Genomic DNA, 18,689 nt, shown 5'->3' on the forward strand with positions numbered 1-18,689 from the left:
GCTCCAACTCCCTCCCTCTGCCTAGAAACCAGTCTTGGCTTGCCTAGCCTTCTTATCTTCCTTCACCTATGTGTATGCATGCATATGTGAGTGTGTGTGCTAACACCATTATGGCCTGTGAGAAGATGCAACTAGAGTGGTGAGTGTGTGTGTGTGTGTGTGTGTGTGTGTGTGTGTGTGTGTGTGCTAACACCATTGTGGCTTGTGAGAAGATGCAACTAGAGTGGTGAGTGTGTGTGTGTGTGTGTGTGTGTGTGTGTGTGTGTGTGTGTATGTGTGTGCTAACACCATTATGGCTTGTGAGAAGATGCAACTAGAGTGGTGAGTGTGTGTGTGTGCTAACACCATTATGGCTTGTGAGAGGATGGAACTAATGTGATTCTGAATGGATCGTGGATGTGCCCTCTGCTACGTAAGGAGTGTGGAATGCACATTCATACCGCTTTAATAAACTCTCTTCCAGCATTATCCTTCAAGCCCCAGCTTAGGGACATCTTGCTCTCTGACTTTTAAGTAGTCCTGTCCAATCCCATCTCACTCTGGAGTTACTGTCCTCCTTTTGGCAACCTTCCTCCGGTGCCTGTGTTGGGCTAGAGGCTGGGCTATGTTTTCCCTGTCTCATGGCGATGATGTCTAGCAGTCTCCTCTGCTTCCCAATGCCACTGTAGTTGAGGTAGACCAGAGAAAGCCTGGCAAAGATACCGGGAAGTTGGCACCCTGGGGTCTGGCTTGAGGTGGCAAGGACATATCGTGGAAGCGACATAGCCACAGTCTTTCTCTTGAGCAGTCTTCCATGGCTGAACCAGTGCATGGAAAGTGCAAGCTAGGGGATGTGCTGGACTCACAGAGAGTACCCAGTTGGTACTGGTGCCAGTGGGTTTTCCTGGCTGCTGTTCTTATGTAAGATGATTCACATTGGTTTCCCCCACTTGCCTGGCAGCCCCGAGGGCACTGTGCTCTCTAGTCTTGTTCTTCTCTTGTGCACGAAGCCTCTATACATTGAACTGGCTTATTTGCCCAATGCATGAAGACATCAGTTCACTCATTCCCATAACCCAGATGAGGACATGTGCAGCAAGGTGCCCTGGGAGACGGTGCCGGGAGAGAAGCCTCAGCCTTTCCCCTAGTTTTCTCTTCACATCCATTCCTCCCGTGCAGCCCTCTGAGGGTTTGGGATCAAATGGTCCATCTCTAGGCTGGGGTGGTAGAGTTGGCTCTGGGGGTGCTGCTTTGGACAAACTGGTGGCTGAGGGGATCAGTGTGGCTCCCCACAGCTGGCTTTTCACTACTCTTCTGGGGACAAAAGAAGTAAAACTGAGGAGTAGGTTGTTGGTTTACAGTGGATGTGGGGGTGCTTATTACCAAGTCCAGGGAAAAGTTTTTTGGAGGTGCTCCCGAATGCTTCTCCCTGCTTACTGCTTCACGGGGCTCATGCAACCATTCTTGGCCAGCTTCTTGGCGCCGACCTCACTTTCAGGTCCCTGTGTTCTTAGAAGTAATGGGAAGGCATTTCTTAAACGTGCTCCATAATTCAGCCATGTTCTACTAACGATCTTTGTGGTCTTCCCAGAATGTATCGTTCCTAGTATCTCCTCAGCTGTCCAGGCTCCTGTGCATGACTGCACTGAGAGCCCCTGATCCAGCTTAAGCCAAGAGGGACTTGGACCTGCCCAAGTCCACCTGGCAGGTGTGTTTGCTGTGATGGTGTTAGTTTTATGGTCACTTGCGCCAGAGCCTTGTGTCACACTCTGGGCAGTTGAATAGCAGGACTATGATGCCACAGGTCCATTAGACATCCTGCCTGTGCACTTTGCTCTTCTCTATTGTTGCTCTCTGTGTTCAGCGTGAGACAGGAGGATCTTGAGTTGTCAAGTCCAGCCTGGTCTACATAAGGAGACTGTATCAATAAACAAACAAACAAACAAACAAACAAATAGGGTGGGGGTATAGTTCCAGAGTGCTCACACACACCAGGGCAAACAGCCAAAGGGATCATGCCTACAGGGAAGTGTAGATGGGTGCTTCCCCTGAAGGAGCTCAAGCATCCAGGAGTCAGTGCTCCTTATAGAGGGGCAAGCTGTCTCTTCGGGGTCTCTGGCCTCCCCAGTCTCCTTCAGAGAGCACAGTGAGCAATACCCCCAGCAAAGAGAGGAACAGAGGCTGGGGTCTGGCAGGCTAGCCTTGCTTTTGACAGCCTGGGGGATGGTGGTGGCTTTCTCTCTTCTTCTCTGGATCCAGCTTCTCCTTCTGTAAAATGAGAATAATGTCTTTTCATTGGAGTTTTCCAAAAGAGGAGACCTGAAAATCATGTAAAGTGCTCAACACCTCACCCATCAATAGTCAGACACAATCATAAAATAATTACCATGGGGGGTTTATTTTCTAAATTCTAATAAAACAAGTTTCAGAAGACCTGGATGTTGTAGCAGGAATCTTAACAGGTCTTATTAATAAGAACAAACCTGAGGCCAGTTATTGGGATGAACGCTGGAAGATCAGAGAGACAGAACAAGCCACAGTTTCCTCACCTCGCCAGTTCCTCAGCTGGTCTTGTTTCCTCAGACTTCAAGCTTCTGTGTCCTCATCCCAATGGCTCTCAGCTGAACTGCTACTCGAAAGCCTGAATGCGTAACCAGGCAAATGCTTCTAGTTTCTGGTCTTCACACCTTATATATTTTTCTCTTTCTGCCGTCTCTCCCTGGGATTAAAGGCTCTATTTCTGGGATTAAAGGCGTGTTTCTCCATGCTGGCTGTATCCTTGAACACACAGAGATCTGCCTAGCTCTGCCTCCCAAGTGCTGGGATTAAAGACGTGCACCACCACCGCCCAGCTTCTGCTATGGCTTGCTCTGACTCATTTTCTAGCCACCATTTCTGGCACTGTTCTAGTGGCTGTCTGTTCTCTGACCCCAGATAAATTTATTAGGGTGCACAATATTGTGGGGAACACAATACCACCACAGGATGTGGTAACCCATGCTTGTAACCCTAGCACTCAGGAGGCAGAAACAGGAGGATCTTGAATTCAAGTCCAGCCTGAGCTACATAAGGAAGCCATGTCAATAAATAAGAAAATAAATAAGATGGGATGTAGCTCAGTTGGCAGAATGCTTGCCAAGTAAGTGCAAAGCTCTGGGTTCAGTCCTCAGCATCACATAAACTAGATGTGGTGACCTACACCTATAAGCCCAACACTTCACAGACAGAGGCAGACAGATGAGTTCAGGCTACCCTTGGCTACATAATGAATTTGAGGCCAGCCTGGGCTACTGAGACCATAGACCAAAAAATTTTTTTTGAAAAGAAATTAACAGTGGTTTAAGATGCCTGAGAAACATTATGTGCTACTCTTTTGGAGACCCTCTCACATCCTGAACTGCACCATCCTGTGTCCAGTTATGAAGTGTGTGGTTTGTAACAGAAATAGGATGAATTGTGTCTTTTAGAAGTATCTATTTCTTTCAGTATTTAGAAGCACTGTTATTAGGTTTTAGTTTTCTGGGTTGGTGATACTGGGGATCCCTGTGTGTAGTGAGTAGCTGTTCCATCTTTGACCCTGAAACACTGCCCCTAGAGTGACAGCGGGCACTGTCACACCTGCTTATGACCTGCCCCTGGGGCGTGGCAGAGAGGGAGCCCCTTAAGACTCGAGGTGCATCCATGCTTGGTCTCTTCTGGATACCTCGTGGTCCTGGAATCTCGATGGGAAACCAAGCCTGAGTTCTCTGCTGGATGGTACCTCATCTCTCCTGGATCCTGTAACCAATCTCTATTGGCTGTAAGTTATCCCAGAAATACACCTCTCTTGATTACTGGATAAATTACGTGGAATTGCCTCATTACATACAGCAATACCTGTGTTAGGTAAGTGCTCTGCCATTGAACCCTGGCACTTTTCAGCTTTCACATTTAAGTGTGTGTGTGTGTGTGTGTGTGTGTGTGTGTGTGTGTGTGTGTGTGTGTGTGTCTGAGGGTAACTTGGAGGAGTCGGTGTTTTCTTTCTACTCTGTGTGTTTCAGGTCAGGCCACAAGCGTCCTTGCCCTCTGAGCCATCTCCCAGGTCCTCCTTTTGACTTGTTGTTTATTTGTTTTTAGAGACAGGGTTTCTCTGTGTAGCTCTGGCTGTCCTGGAGCTCACTCTGTAGACCAGGCTGGCCTCGAACTCAGAGATCCACCTGCCTCTGCCTTCTGAGTGCTGGGACTAAAGGCCTGTCTCACCACCGTCCAGCTTCCTTTTGACTTCCTAATCTGCTTTGAACTGCTTACATTGTTCATTTCTTACACCGTTATTTGGGGTGAACTGTTTATTGAGTGTGTTAGTTTCCAGTTGGAGACAATAAGATTGTATCAAGCGGTGTGTGTTGAAAGGGCATAACAGTTAATTGTTAATGAGCTAATGTAGTATTTAGAATAGTGCCTGGCTTGTAGTAAACATTGAGGCATCTGTTTTGCAATAATTTCTGAGTAAGAAGAGATGCAGATCATTACCAGAGTTCAGCCACTTTGCTGAACACCTGTTCAGCTGACATTCAGCCTGCTGGCTCTGGGCAGTTTGGGCCTTGATCTTGGGGTCTGATTTCAGACCCTGCCCTGATTCTACCTTTAGCCTGGGGTCCTCAGCCTTTGCTTCCACCTCTTGTTCTTGGAACACACGAGGCTGAGTTCCTAAGAGGTGTTGCAAGCACTCTGTGGACTGATGCTAATAGCTGCCCCTGGAGCTGGTGGAGGTAGGGAAGAGGACATGAAGGCTACATGGATCAGGGGCAGGGGCGTCCCCCAGGGAAGGCTGGTATTGCCTTCAAAGAAGGACCTAGGATGGGCCCCACTGTCCATTCTTCCTGATGCTTCATGTCACTGTAGCCAGGAGTGGGTGCAGCATCATTTGGAGATGGGGAGGTGGCATTACTGATCACAGAGACTTGACATACAGTTGCATCAAGACCAGAGCTGGGTGCACTGTCTGATTGGCACCCCCTTTTCAGAGACATCTCCCCACTACTGTTACCATCCCTCCAGGAGTTGATAGTCTCAGTTGAAAGTTGATAACCTCTGCATAGACCTTTGACCAGACTGCCTTAAGAATAACATCAAAGTTTCAGTTCAGTTGAAGTGTGGGTTGGAAGTTGGCATGGGGCCCCCGGGCAAGATTCCTTCCAATTCTTCCCTAGAAGAGAGTTCATCACTATGTTTTTGTCTGAACTGGTTTGTTCTGGAACGGCTGTGGGACTGTAGGTCTGATGGAAGAGGCAAGCTACTGATCTGATGGAGGAGGAGGCACATCTGTCTGCCAGGAGAGGAATTCTGGTGTGTTGGGAAAACTCAGCTCCTGGTCCCTGGAACTCTTTATCCACTACAAGCACAGTAGTCCTCTTGTCCAAGGATGGAGGCATGACCTTTGTCCTTTAGGAGCATCCAATCTGATAGAGGAGTCATGGCCACTCCCCTCAGGGAGCTGCTGTCTGGGGTCCTAACCTCTGCCCTCAGGAAGGACTCCTATATGACCGGCAGGCACATTTTGTTCTTGTGCTCAACAGGTGGGCTCTGACTTTGGGATCCCCTCCATTGCCAGACTTTTAGAGAGCCCAGCTCCCACAGACAGCAGGTAAAGAATGAGCTGGGCAGTCAGATACAGGAGCGAAGACAGGGGACTGGAGAGGGATTCCTGCAGCAATCGAAAATGATAGGGAAGGCTTCCTGGAGGAGGTGTCTTTATGGTAGCGTCAGGTGCTGCCTGTGGCTTAACTCACAAAGGATTAACACGTAGAGGCTCGCTTCGCCAAGGAGGAGGCCCTTGAGGGGCACTCTAGAAACCCATCTCCATGCGGTCCATGTTGCTGAGGCAGAGGGAGGCCTGGAGAGACCCTCATCACTGGCTGACTGTGCACAGGCCAAGTTCTACCAGCCGGGAGACATCCGCTCTCTATGGCCCAAGAAGGCCAGAGGAGGAGAGGAAACAGGACGCGTAGCAGGAACAACGCCTTTTCCTTTTCTTTGTAACTGACCCTCATTTGGGGCTGGGGAGAGCCGTCTGCAGGGCTAGCTTGGCTGCTGCTGCCTGGAGCCCCAGCTCCGGGTCTCACTGAGGGGCCCTGCCCCTGCTCTGCTCCCTCCCGGGCTTGCGCTGTGGCACCACTGAAGCTTGAGGCTTGTGTCTGCAAAATGGGGTAAGACTTCTCATCTGCCTGGCCAGGAAGCAGCTGTTTTCCTCTCTCTGTGGCTTTGTATCACTTTTCCCTTGGTCCCTGAGAGGTGCACACAGCACATCCTCTGTGTGATGGCTCAGATGGGCAGGGCTGGGCTTGGCTGGGCTGGGCTGGGCTGGGAAGGGCAGAGCACACAGTGGGAGAACATTATGGGAGGAGTTGCTTAAGGCTTGCCTGAGCACCAGGAACATTGTCTAGCTGGAGAGAAAGCTTTGGGATTAACTGTGTCTGTGGCAACCAAGGCGCTCCAAGTGATGGAATTCTGCAGGGTGCTGATTGCCGTGGGCTCTAGGAAAGGCAGAGGTAAATTCAGCACCAGAGCTACTCAGAGCCAGACCTGAGGCAGCACTGACCAATGGCCTTGCCAGAGCCTCCAGGGACACTGAAAGGGGACATCTGAGCTTGATGCTTCCTGGGGGAAGGTTGAGACTTTTGCATTAGGAGACTGCTGTTGGAGGAGGGGGCTGGGTGGGTCGTGAAGAACGAGGACAGGGACAGTGTTCAGTAGGGTAGGGCCATCAGGAGGACTGCCTTTCCTTGGTTTTCTCATGGTTGCAGTTACTCCTTGGTGGGGTAGAGCACTACTGTAGGAGTACATGTGTGTTTACATGCTGTGTGGATGGTGTGTGCCAGGGAGGGTGTGTGGTAGCAGTCTGCAATGTGTGCATGGTGTGGTTGGTGTGTTATGTGGTGTGCCTGTGCGGATGTGTCAGAGTGTCTGCTGTTTGCATGGTTTCTGTGTGTATGTGTGGTGGAGTGTGTACACATGACCATGATCTGGTCCTTGCACGCTGCTGATACCTTGATACCCCCCTGCACTGGAGCTGGAGTAGAGGGGATTCTACTTCACTTAGGGCTACACCCAGTGTTGCCCTGAGGACCACTGACTCATTGGGAGAGAACAAAGGTGTATGTGTGGGGATTCCAACCGTTACCTTTCCTGTAGAGCAAATCTCTCACTGTGGAGTTCATGCTGCCAGTGTGATTGCCCTTGGGTATAGGGTTGAGAGGGCTCCACAGGACACAGTAGATATAACCAACCTCAAGAACAGAAGAGAAATCCAGTCAGATGATATGGAAGTGATGGGGCTGAGTATGGCTTTCTTGTTTCTAAGGTCATTTACTCAGTGTGGATTGACATTTCTTGACATGGGACCTATGGGGGCCAATAGTGAGAACCTTTGCTGGGCAGGTCTGCCCTATGCATAGGGCAAGCAGCTGGAAATCAAATTATAACAAAACATGACCACATGTTCCAAATTTCCCCTGTGCTGAAAACTCACTCCTAGCTTAGAACCTCTCATGAAGGCTGTGTGACAATAAGCTCAGAAATCCCCAGAACTGTGGTGCTGGGCAGCTCCCAGGCATCTGGAGAAGCCAGCTCCAGCTCACTGCAGGTACCATGACCAACTTCTTCCTCAGGACAAAAGCTGTCCCCATAGAGGCCCTGGCAACAGAGGGCTCTCAGCTCCCTGACTGGCCACAGCGTGGCTGCCCCAGGCAGAGAGGAGGCTCTCTGCTGGATCCCTGTGACATCTTCTGAACTGTTAGAACAGGAAGGGAGTGACACCTCTGAATTTGTCTTTGTGTTTAATATACTAGTGTGTTATTCCATATTCTGAACGTTTGCACACTCACACTGGCAAAATCAAAGCAAATCCAAGTAAAATACGAGCAGCGTTTCCGATAAAATCTCCCCCCATGCATGGGGACGTATGTATGTCACCCAGGTATCCCAGAAGTAGAGGCTGGAGGAGCAGGAGTTCAAGGCCATCCTAAGCCACAGAGTGAGTTCCTATCTCAACTCCCTGCAAAATAAATAAACAAATAAGTAAATAATTTTTAAAAATTTAAAAAGTAGAGTAAGAGTGTCTCACTGTAAAAACAAGGGGTCAGCTGTCTTGTGTGTGGTGCCCTGTTGGTACTGGTCCCTCTGAGCTGAGCGTCTGCTAGGCACCTCCTGATGTCTAGGCTATCAACCCTAATTTACTGCATGGCCCAGGTCCCCTGTTTCTGGGTCTCAGAGCTTGTCTGTGACTGGTTCAATTGGTCACTCGTTCAGAGTACTTGTCGAGCATGAGCTGTGTGCAGAAGAAAACAAGCCTGGAGGAGGAGTCAGTTCCTGGCCTTCCTTCTCATCTACGACAGTTAACTCAGTTAGCAACTCCATATCTAGGATCGTGAGATTAGTTGGGCATAGCAGTGTGGGGTCATGTTGATTAGGTTTATTAAGACGTGTGCACTGTGAGTGAATTACCCTGGGCTGTATACAAAGCAGAGAGTGAGCTGAGCACAGGCATCCATGACCCTCTGCTTCCTGGCTGTGCTTGCCATGTGAGCAGCTGCCTCAGGCTCCTGAAGCCTTGACCTCCCTGTCATTACAGATGATGCCTTTGAACTGTGGGACAGAATCAACTCTTTGTCCTTAAGTTGGCTCTGCCAGGGCATTTTGTCACAGCAACAGGAAAAGAAAGACCATCTCTTGTGTCCCTGCTGGCTGGCGTGGGTGCTGAGGGCGACCCTGGGAAGAGAGGAAGCTTCTGATGTGGCTGGGCACAGGGGTTACTCCATCCTCCCACTGTGCCTATGAGTGAGAGCTTGATTTGTTTGTGGAATGTCTGTCCTTGGCACCTCATCTACATTGTAGGTGTCCTGGAGGCTCACGGGGCATCTGGGGCTGTTCCCAAAAGGGAGCCTGTTGTTTTCATAGCCATAGGAAGTATACTACCAGCAATGCCCACTCCCATTATGGAGTCTAAAATAGGGTTCAAGTCTCCCTGATATTCCCAGGTGCAGGGTGGATGGTCCTCCGTACCCTCCATACCGGGGAGGGAGCCTTAGAGCTGATGGAAAACTGGAGTCAGGTGTGGCCTACCTGCCTGAATTTCTGGACCCTTTCTTTTGATACCTTTCCTTTCTGCCTCTACCCAACAACCCTCAGAAAGCTAAGCAGGCTCAGGTCATCTGTGGGCGCCGTTGTGTTCAGATGCCAAGCAGCTCAGTAAAATTTGCATTAGTCTTTGGTTTTCCCTTCTCCAGTGACATAGAGTCACTGAAGATGGGCTGTGCTCTCCTATGTCCAGGGGACAGCGTCTAGTCCACGTATCCCATGCTTGCCCTACCCTGTAAATCTTCTCCAGTTCGGATCATGGCCAGGAGATTATGTGAGTAAAGACTGGAGGCTTGTCTGCATGGATAATTACAGGTAAATCTGACAGAGTCCCATCCATGGCCCCCAGCCCTCAGGCCTCCTAGACATTACTCTGTGCTGTGTTAGGCCCAAGGGCATCCTTGTGAAGTTTTGAGAAGGCCCACAATGGGAGGCAGGATGGCAGAAGCCCAGGGCGCTCACTTCAGGCTGGCTGGGACACAGTGACAAGTCGGAGCCAGTTTGCTGGCTCCAATCCAAGTAGCTGCTTCCCCCCAGGCTTTGGTTTCTCCACCAGGGCTGTGCTGTGACCTCCCAGGCCCCCGACAGTGGGGAGGTCTGTGAGATGAGGTGACATTTCCTGTCTCCCCGCCTGCACTGACCTGAGAAGCAGGTGGGTTGAGCACGTGAGGCATTCCATTCCCGCTACTTCCTCACAGCAGAGGAGCAGACAAGCGGGACCCAAACAACTCCACCCAGGGAGAATATCGTAAGGCCCTCTGAGTCTCTGCTGCCGCTGCCACCTGCTCCTCACGCCTCCCTGCTCCCTGATGGCTGTTCTCACACCCAAGAAAGTGGGTCAGAATGTAGGGCGGCTGCATCTGAGAAGTAATGCCTCCTTGCATAGTCCCTACCTCACCCAAGAGCCATCGGGGAGGGATTGGGGGTGGGGGCAGGAGCAGGGGCTGATGCAGGGGCAAGCTATGAGTTCAAGGGTGTGTCTGCGTCCAGACTTTGGTTCCAGCCCTCTCTCAATGCCTGTGGTTCTCCACTGCTGCCTCGGCACTCAAGGCCCCTCACAGCTATCTACCTGCTGTGTTAAGACTCAGTTGTACATAGGCATGACCGAAACTCTCCAGAAACAATGGAGCCTTCTCTAGCTCAGCTTGCCCTCCTGGGGTTTGCCCAGACACTGGGGACACTCTTCAGCTATGTCCAGATACTCTGGATCTTTCAGACACCCAGTGACCTCAGCCACCTACTTCACCAGTATCTGGAAACTGACCCCTGGCCTCTCCCCTACCACATACACACACACACACACACACACACACACACACACACACACACACACACTGCCTTCAGGGTTCATCTGTGTTGTGGCATGGATCAGTATTTTGTCCCATTTTGTGGCTGAATAATATTCCATTGTAGCTGTCTGCCACATTTAAAGTAGACATTCACTTTATCATCAGCCAGGCATCTCTCCCTCTTTGTGGCTATGTTAAAGGATGCTACTGTGGACATCTGGGGTAAACCTTTTAAAGATGTTTTTTGCTTTCTTGGGTCTGTACCCAGGAGTGGACCACATGGGTCACATCTGAACTCAGCTTAGCTTTTTGGAGGAGTTTTCTGTCTTTCAAAGAGGCTGCACCGTTGTCCACTTTGTGTTCCCACCAGTACACGAGGGTTCCACTTCCTCCAGGTTCTTGTCACCTCACTTATATTGTCCTTCTTTGTTGCAGTCATTTTAGTGGGTGTGAGGGATTAGCACTGATTGATGGGTGTGTGTGTGTGTGTGTGTGTGTGTGTGTGTGTGTGTGTGTGGTGGGGGAGAGGCCAGGGGTCAGTGAGCACACACGAGTGTGCTCACGAACTCCTGAAGGTCAGAAGAAGGAATTGACATTATGGGTGATTGTGAGTTGCCAAACTGGGGGTGCTGGGAACCAAACTCAGGTCCTTTGCAAGAGCAGCAAGTGACCCCAGCCGTGGAACCATCTCTTCAGCTCTCTTTTGCTTTCTTGATAGTAACTCCTTTAGCACAAATATTTATTTTACTTTTCCTTCCTTTAGCTGCTTGTGATTTTGGCATCAGATTTAAGAAATTATTGCCTGCTGGGTGATAATTTGGCACACCCCTTTAATCCCAGCACTTGGCAGGCAGAGTCAGGTGGCTGTCTGATTTCAAGGCCAGCCTGGTCTATAAAGTGAGTTCCATGACAGCTCAGACTACACGGAGAAACCGTCTTGAAAAACAAAACAAAATTATTGACAAATTCAAGGATATGAAGATTTACGTACTTAATAGTTTCTTTAATAGTCTCATGGCAGTTAGCTTTTGAATTTGAATCTTTGGCCCATTTGAACCAGTTTTGTGTATGGTGTGAGGTAGGGGGCCTCACCTCATTTCTTTGCATGTAGACATCTACTCCCTCTGTTATTTGTTGAAAAGACTATTTTAGCCGGTGCAGTGGTTCACACCTATAAAGCGGAGGTACGAGGACCTGGAGTTTGAGAACAGCCTGGGATACATAGAGAGGAAGAAAGGAAGGATGGCAGGAAGGAAGGAGGGAAAGAAGGAAGACAGACAGAAGAGCCGTTCTTTCTCTTCACCACCTTGTCCTAGGTCTCTTGTCAAGAATCATAAAAGATGCCATGATTTAAATATAACTAAATATAAACCGCCATAAGGATATGGGTTTATTTCTGTACTGTTAATTATCTTTTTACTGATCTGTGTGTCATCAGTAACATACAACCTTAGTCACTCTATTGTTAAAATAATTTATTGTTGTTAATTATGTTTTTGCCTGTGTACATGTGTGCAGGTACTTGAAGAGGCCAGAGGAGTCAGATACCCCTGGAACCGGAGTCACAGGTGGCTGTGAGCTGCATGATCTGGGTGCTGGCATTAAACTCAGATTTTCTGGAAGAGCAGTATGTGCTCTTAACCAATGAGGCATCTCTTTAGCCCCCTTAATCACTGTATCTTTGCAGTAAGTTTTGAAATCGAGAAGTCCAAGCCTTTCTAGTTTGTCTATTCTTTTCAAGATTATTTTGGCAAGTCTGTTCCCTGGCGTGCCCCTGTGAAGTTTAGGGTCTGTTTACCATAGGCATTCCCCGTGTTAGGTTCCAGCTGGTCTGCTGTAGTAACAAATGCCTCGGGCTTTCAAATTTTGTTTTGTTTTTGTTTCTTTGTTTTTTGAGATAGGATTTCTCAGTGTAGCTTCAGAGCCTGTCCAGAAACTCGCTCTGTAGACCAGGCTGGCCTCCAACTCACAGAGATCCAATGGCTTCTGCCTCCAAGTGCTGGGATGAAAGGCCTGCACCACCATCACCCAGCTCAGAATTTCAAATTTTAAAATCATGTATCTGACAAGAACCAAGCCTCTCTGTCTGGACGGTCATGTAGCAGAAAATCCAGCACATTGCTGAATTTAGCAACAGAAGAAAGAAAGTGTGGTAGGCAAAGCAATGCTTTGCCCCAAGATGTCTGGGTCCTGCTCCTCAGAGCCTCTGAATGTTGTGCTATGTGGCAATGGGTAATCATGGCTGCAGATGGGCTTCAGGCTGCTAATCTGATGACCTTAAAATAGAGAGATCATTCCGGATCACCCAGATGGGCCCCGTGACATCTCAACGGTCTTGAAAGGAGAGAGAGGGCAGATCTGAGTATGCAGTAGAGTGAGAAGTCTACCTTCTTTCAGTAGCTTGAAGGTGAAGGGAGGAGGCTTCTGAAGCCACAGAGAGCAGGGAGAAGATTTTCCCCTAGAACCTCCAGAAGGAACCAAGGGCTGCTGACACCTTGATTTTAGCCCAGGGAGGCCCACCTTGAACTTCTGAAGCACAGAAGTATAATTGTGTTGTTTGAAGCCACTGAATTTGTGGGACTTTGTAATAGCAGCCACAGAAAATGAGTATGAGAGGTTTGGGGACCCATGGACATCCCTCTTCTGAGCATCTGGCTGGAAGTGGCATGTGGCACTTCCTATGTCATTGGTCAGAATAAGCTTCAGGGTGGTGTCTAACTCCACAGGAAGGGAGACACTTGGCATCCCATGCATCCAGCCTTGCGGGGCAGAGTCCTGGTGGTACCTATTGGAGTATCTGTTACATCTTTGTTGTCTGTAACAGGTTTCTATATTCTAGTCTATTTCATTTCATTAAAAAACAAAAAATAAAGCGGAGTGTCGTAACACTCAGGAGTCAGAGGCAGGAGGATCTCTGAGTTTGAGGCTAGTATGGTCTATACAGTGAGTTTCAGGACAGCTAGAGCTACATTGTGAGACCCTGTCTTGAAAACAAACAAACAAACAAACAAACAACCCTCAAATATAGTCAGGCATAGGAGTGCATGCCTTTAATCCCAGCACCTTGGAGGCAGAGGCAGGAGAATCACTGTGAGTCTGAAGGCCTGCCTGCCTGTTTTGTGAGTTCAAGGCCTGCCAGGACTGCATAGTAAGACCCTGCCTCAAAAAAAGATCTCTGTATGTGTGTACTGTATGTGTCTGTGCACATGTGTGTGAGTGTGTGAATGTGGGGGCTGGAGGTCAACTATGGGTGTCTGTCATTCCCTGCCATTTTTTGCCTTAGTTTTTGAAACAGGGTCTCTCACTAAACATGGAGCTTTCTCTGAATCCAGAGCTCTTTATGTAGGCCAGACTGTGTGGCCAGAGACCCCCTCCAGGAACTGCCTATCTTTGCCTCCCCAATGCTGGGGTTGCAGGTGCACACTGCCATATCCAGCTTTTATGTGGGTCCTGGGGATCCAAACTCATGTCCTCATGCTTGTGAGGCAGGAGATTTGTCCACTGAGCTGTCCCCTCATCCCTTAATATTTGAAGTAGACTTCCTAATCAACCAGAGAGTTGCAACCTCTGGTTTGGACATACTTATCTCTAGAGCCTCTTCTGGCCATGCTTCCTGGACCACAGGGTAAGTCCTGGACACAGGTGATTGGGCCAGGGGGTGGGATACCTAATCAAAGCTGGCCAATCAAATTCCTCTCTTGGGAATTTGGAATTGGGCCATTCAGTCAGTTAGCAGCGGGAAGCTGAGTGAGAGGCAGGGTAGAAAGAGGGTTGGAGTGTGAGTCACATGCGAGCCCAAAGGATGGAGGAACAGAAAAATCCCTGAGTAAGCGGAGCGCGCCGGTCCACAGAGACAATGGAGCAGCCGCACAGACTTCCTCGCAGCCAGGAGGACCTGCAGCCCCAGAAGGAGCGGTGGAGACAGGGAGCTCCGGCTTGAGGCTCCGATGGCGTCCCCATTCCCAGCTCCAGCCCCAGCGCATCCTGCCTGCTCATCCTTCCCGTGAGATTTCGGCCTCCTTATTAGGACCTTTGCTTCTTTCTCTTGAGCTATCTTGAACCTTAACCAGGAAGGACGCTGCCTGTCTATCTCTTTGGGGAACCCAGCTGTGACTGAGGCTCAGGTTGTAGAGCACAGGCAGGGCTGGGATGAACCAGATGCAGCTGCTCAGACCTGCAAGGCTGACTGGGATCATGGGCTTAGGTTAGACTGGTGCCCGCCTCAGGCAGAGAGGTCTGTGTGGTGTTGCATATGTGGGGTTGTGGACACTGAAAATACTCTATGGAGCCTCTTTTCCGATAGTGTTAGGGGCAAGAATTGGGTGGAGTTTTGAGTGGTGGTGCTTGGCTGTGTGAGGACTGGCTGAGCCTGGCGTCGGGGGTGACCTCTTCGAGCCTCAATTTCCGAGTCTTTGAAATGGGATTGTCCGGGATCAGCATTGCCCTGGGAAAAGTACTTAAAGGCTTGAGTGGGGAGCAACAAACCAGTGGGCAAAGAGGCAGCTGCTGTTGTTTGAGGAAGCCACAAAAGTCCGGGCTTCCTGAAGGAGGTGGCCTCGGGTGCTGACTAAGGACATGCCCCATGGATGGCTGTGCTTCCTGCTCCTCATCACCCTCACTCTGCCCCTCACCCCTGTCACCTTGCCTTTATTCCCCTTGCCCTCCCCTCTCGTTCTTCCTGCCTTTTTGAAACATGGATTTAGGAAACAGTGGGTTGGATTAAGGCACCATTCCTGGAGGCCCCATGAGAAGCGGGGCTGGGTCCTGACCTAGCCCGGTTGTTTGCTGTGCTCCTGGGCAAGTTAATGCATTGCCTGGAGCCTCCGGTTAATTATCTGTGGAGTGGGAGTTAGAATACACATTCTACTATGAGAAAGAATTAGCTGCTCGCCTGCGCCTCCCCTCCCTTTCTGCTTGGTGAATGTTGTTCCTCCTGGCCAGAGGTGTGCCTCAACCATTTCAGCAGCCTTTTCCTTGGTTGTTTATGCTGTCTGGGTGTGAGATCTTTCCTTTCCCGCTACCAAGGGCTGGAAGTGAGTGAGGCTTGGAAGCCACAGGGTTGTCCCTTCTCTGGCTTCCTGGTGGAACGTGGAGCTCCTAGCTTGGCGTTGCCTGTTCAGACTGAGTGCTCTGCATTTTCCCCTTACTTTAACAATGATCACACCCAGGCCAGTTGTGGTGTCTTCACACTCCCAACACTGATAAATAATAATGAGGAGAAGAGGCTCCTAGGGCCCCTAGGGGAGCCTTGGGGGAAATGCTGGGCCAAACGCTCCTTTGTAAGCAACACTCAGACCTGTCAATATTCCCTGGGCCCCAGAAGGGAGGCGAGGCAGGGCCAAGGCTGTGGAGACCCCACAGTCACAGGCTTCTGGGAAGGATTGGGGCATACCCCGCTGAGCGTGGTGGAGCTGATTCATCTTTCTGGGTCTGTCCCATCTCTCTGCTTCAGCCTTTCTCTTTCTTTCCCTGGTTCTCTTTTCCTCCCGTCTCTTGTTCATCTTTTATTTTCCTACTTGTATCTCTGTCTCTCCTCTCTTCACACCTCCCCTCCTTCTTTCCATCCCTGGCTCTCTGGTTTTCATTTTCTTCTGCCTCTCCCCAATAGCGGCTGAGAAATTGTCTACCGGCCGACGGTATGTAGGTGAGGGAGACTCAGGCTCCCAGACACAGCTCTGGGATAGGGGAAAGGGTTGCCATGGAAGGCCAGTAGCACTCTTCAGTATCTAGGGACTACATTACCACCTGACCTCCTGCCCACTGCTCTGCTGTGTGAGCACAGGCATATCCCCCGACTTTCCTGTGCCTCTGTCTCTTTAGGGAAGCCACAAAGCCACACACGTGCGTGCATGTTTCGTTTGTCTATCTGTTTCAACTAGTGTTTCTGGAGCTCTTGCCACCTGCTGTGATTTAACACACGTTTGTGGAACAATAGTGAGGTGTGCCCTTGTGTTTGGGATGCACCCGTGGACAGGAGAGAGTCCATCGTGGTAGAGCATGTATGCCAGCAGAGCAGACAGGTGGGGCAAAAAGTAGGGTATGTGGCATTTCAGGGCTTGCTGGGAAGAAAGGAAGAAGGAATCGAGAAGAGGAATGGGGGGCGGGATGGCCGGGCTTGACAGCAGCGGGATTGGGAAAGTGGATATTTGGGGAGAGTGTACTGGGTAAGAGAGTAGGGTAGGTAGGGGAACTTTGAGGGGTCACCTGGTGCATAAGGAACAGCAAGGAACAGAGGGCTGGAGAGCAGTGAGCCTGGAGACTAAGGGAGCGTGGCAGGGGGGGTTCACAGGGAGGGGAAGAGGCAAGGTCGGATCCCTGGGACGTTGCGGGCGCTCGAGGGTTTTCCTGTACACGAGCTGGGTAAACTTGAGAGTCTCCCTCAGTCCACTCCGAAGGCCTGAAGAAGGGCTGCAGGCGCCTGGCATCATCCTGGTAGAGGCAGAAGGATGGACGCTGTCTTGTTCTGAGCCCTTGCTGGTTCCCGGATGCCACTCAAGGCCTCAGGGTCACTTGCAAGAGATTGGCCAGGCAGAATCCATTAACCCTGGCTTCGTCTCTCTTTCTTTCCACAGAGTGTTCAAGAAGGCAAGTCCCAATGGAAAGGTGAGTCTGTGGTGTGTGCTGGCTCCTCACTGTCCCCACACTCCAGGCACCTCTCTGGACTAGGAAAGGAAGCAGCTTCTCCAGGGAGAGACAGACACTGCTAGCTGTCTAGGGTTGACACAGCTCTGTCCTCAAGAGCCCCCAATCCAAATGGGGTATGTGTGGGATATGGGGGGCTCCCCAGAAACTTTCTCTGCGGGCTTCCAGAGATGGACTGGACTGTCCTGAAGAGGCATCAGTGTGAGTGTGAGAAACTGAGACAAGCTGGCCACTGTGATGCCATCGAGTCCCCTGGTGTGAGAGGTCATGGTGTCACCTCGTCCATCTTCCTCCAGGGGCTCCCAGGACTCGGGCTTCTGGCTTGCTTGCACAGGCCGCAGGCTCTATCCTGTCTTACTCTCCTGTTCAGCAAAGAGGCTGTACTGGCATCTCTACCAGCTCTGGGCTGGGCCTGCTGGGGTCGGCAGAGTACTGAGATAGGAGAGGCGTGGTGCTCACAGTGCAGAAATTGGTCATCTCACACGAAATGCCCAGTGTGAGATCCTGGGATGCCCAGGGACTGGAAGATGTTGCCTGGGATGTGTGTGTCAACCATGGCTTCCTCTGGAGGTGACACCACTCTAGGCCACGCTAAGTGAAAAGGGGGAACTAAAGGGTGGGGCTTAAAATCCAAGGAAGTGGGTGGCATCCAGGCTAGTGAGCATCTAAGTGAGCGTAAGGAGCAGAGTTGAGGATGACACAGGACCCATGGCAGGTGTCCTGTGGGCGGGCTTAGCAGCTCGCACACCTAGGTTGCCTTGTGCACATCTGTATCTCCATTTGGAGTCCATAGCAGACATCACTGATCATCTTTTAACCTTTTGTGCTGAGCCAGGGTCCGCCCTATCTTGGATTCCTTGGCAATCCAGGGCCGTAGGCATCCTAGACCATTCAATTAGATTCGGTACTTAGAGTGAAATCCATCCGTCATCCTTCCCTCCGGGCAGGAAGAAATGGTTAGAGTTTTCAGGAAGGCACAGCTGTCTGAAATGGCTTACTTAGATTTGCATTTTAGGTGTGGCTAAGGTGATGTGAGCAGCTGGAAGCTGCCGAATGTCAAAGGGACTGATGTGGTGTCCCTTGAGGAATATGATGGTAGAATGGTCAGGACTGCGGGAAGGCTGAGGAGCAGGGCCGTCTAGGATGGTGCTCTCTCTCAGTTCAGTCTTGAGCCAGTGGAGCTCTGTCTGGCTCAGGGCTCTTCCTCGCTGGCTGGTGATTGGGCAGGGAGCTAGCTCCCTGATTCCTCAGTGCCCCAGAAGAAACGTCCTCATGTAAGTAGCTCCCTGCCCAGTTAGTGCAGGGTAGGCAGAGCTGAAGAGCCCAGAACCAGAGTCAGCACCTGCACTGAGCACGTGGCTTGCTTGCCTGCTTACCAACCCTCCTCAGGATGGCCTGCTTTCCTGTTTTGATCTCTTTTCCCTCCAACTCCTCAGGGGGTTTGGCTTGAAGACCACCCTGGGCCTCAGTATGTTTGTCTGTAAAAGGGGAAGAGTAACAACTCTTTCATAGGGGTTTGGGAGGCAGAGTTGTTTAAAAACTTTTCAAAGGTCTACTATCATTAATATTAGGTATATTAGTATTAGGCTTGAGGGGCCACATCTTACTGTGATTCCAGGAGGGGTTAGGAATGCGTGTAGGTGTCAGCGTCCTGTGTCATGCTGA

At 50.4% G+C, this 18,689-nt stretch overlaps 1 protein-coding gene across 6 annotated transcripts in view; it reads left to right on the forward strand.

Annotated features, from left to right (window-relative positions):
* Arrb1 (arrestin beta 1) overlaps nt 1-18,689 on the forward strand; it is a 65,516-nt gene that overhangs the window by 29,529 nt on the left and 17,298 nt on the right. For 3 of the 6 annotated variants that reach the window (XM_036186907.1, XM_036186918.1, XM_036186943.1), the window contains exons 1-2: nt 14,140-14,385; nt 16,955-16,985. In XM_036186907.1, the coding sequence (XP_036042800.1) occupies nt 14,330-14,385; nt 16,955-16,985 (87 nt within the window). In that variant the 5' untranslated portion in view covers nt 14,140-14,329. Of the gene's footprint in view, nt 1-14,138; nt 14,386-16,954; nt 16,986-18,689 lie in introns of those variants that run through there. The other 3 variants (XM_036186953.1, XM_036186927.1, XM_036186935.1) reach the window with 3 other exon arrangements.

This window comes from Onychomys torridus, chromosome 1, assembly GCF_903995425.1.
Source record: "Onychomys torridus chromosome 1, mOncTor1.1, whole genome shotgun sequence".
NCBI classification, from domain to species: domain Eukaryota; kingdom Metazoa; phylum Chordata; class Mammalia; order Rodentia; family Cricetidae; genus Onychomys; species Onychomys torridus.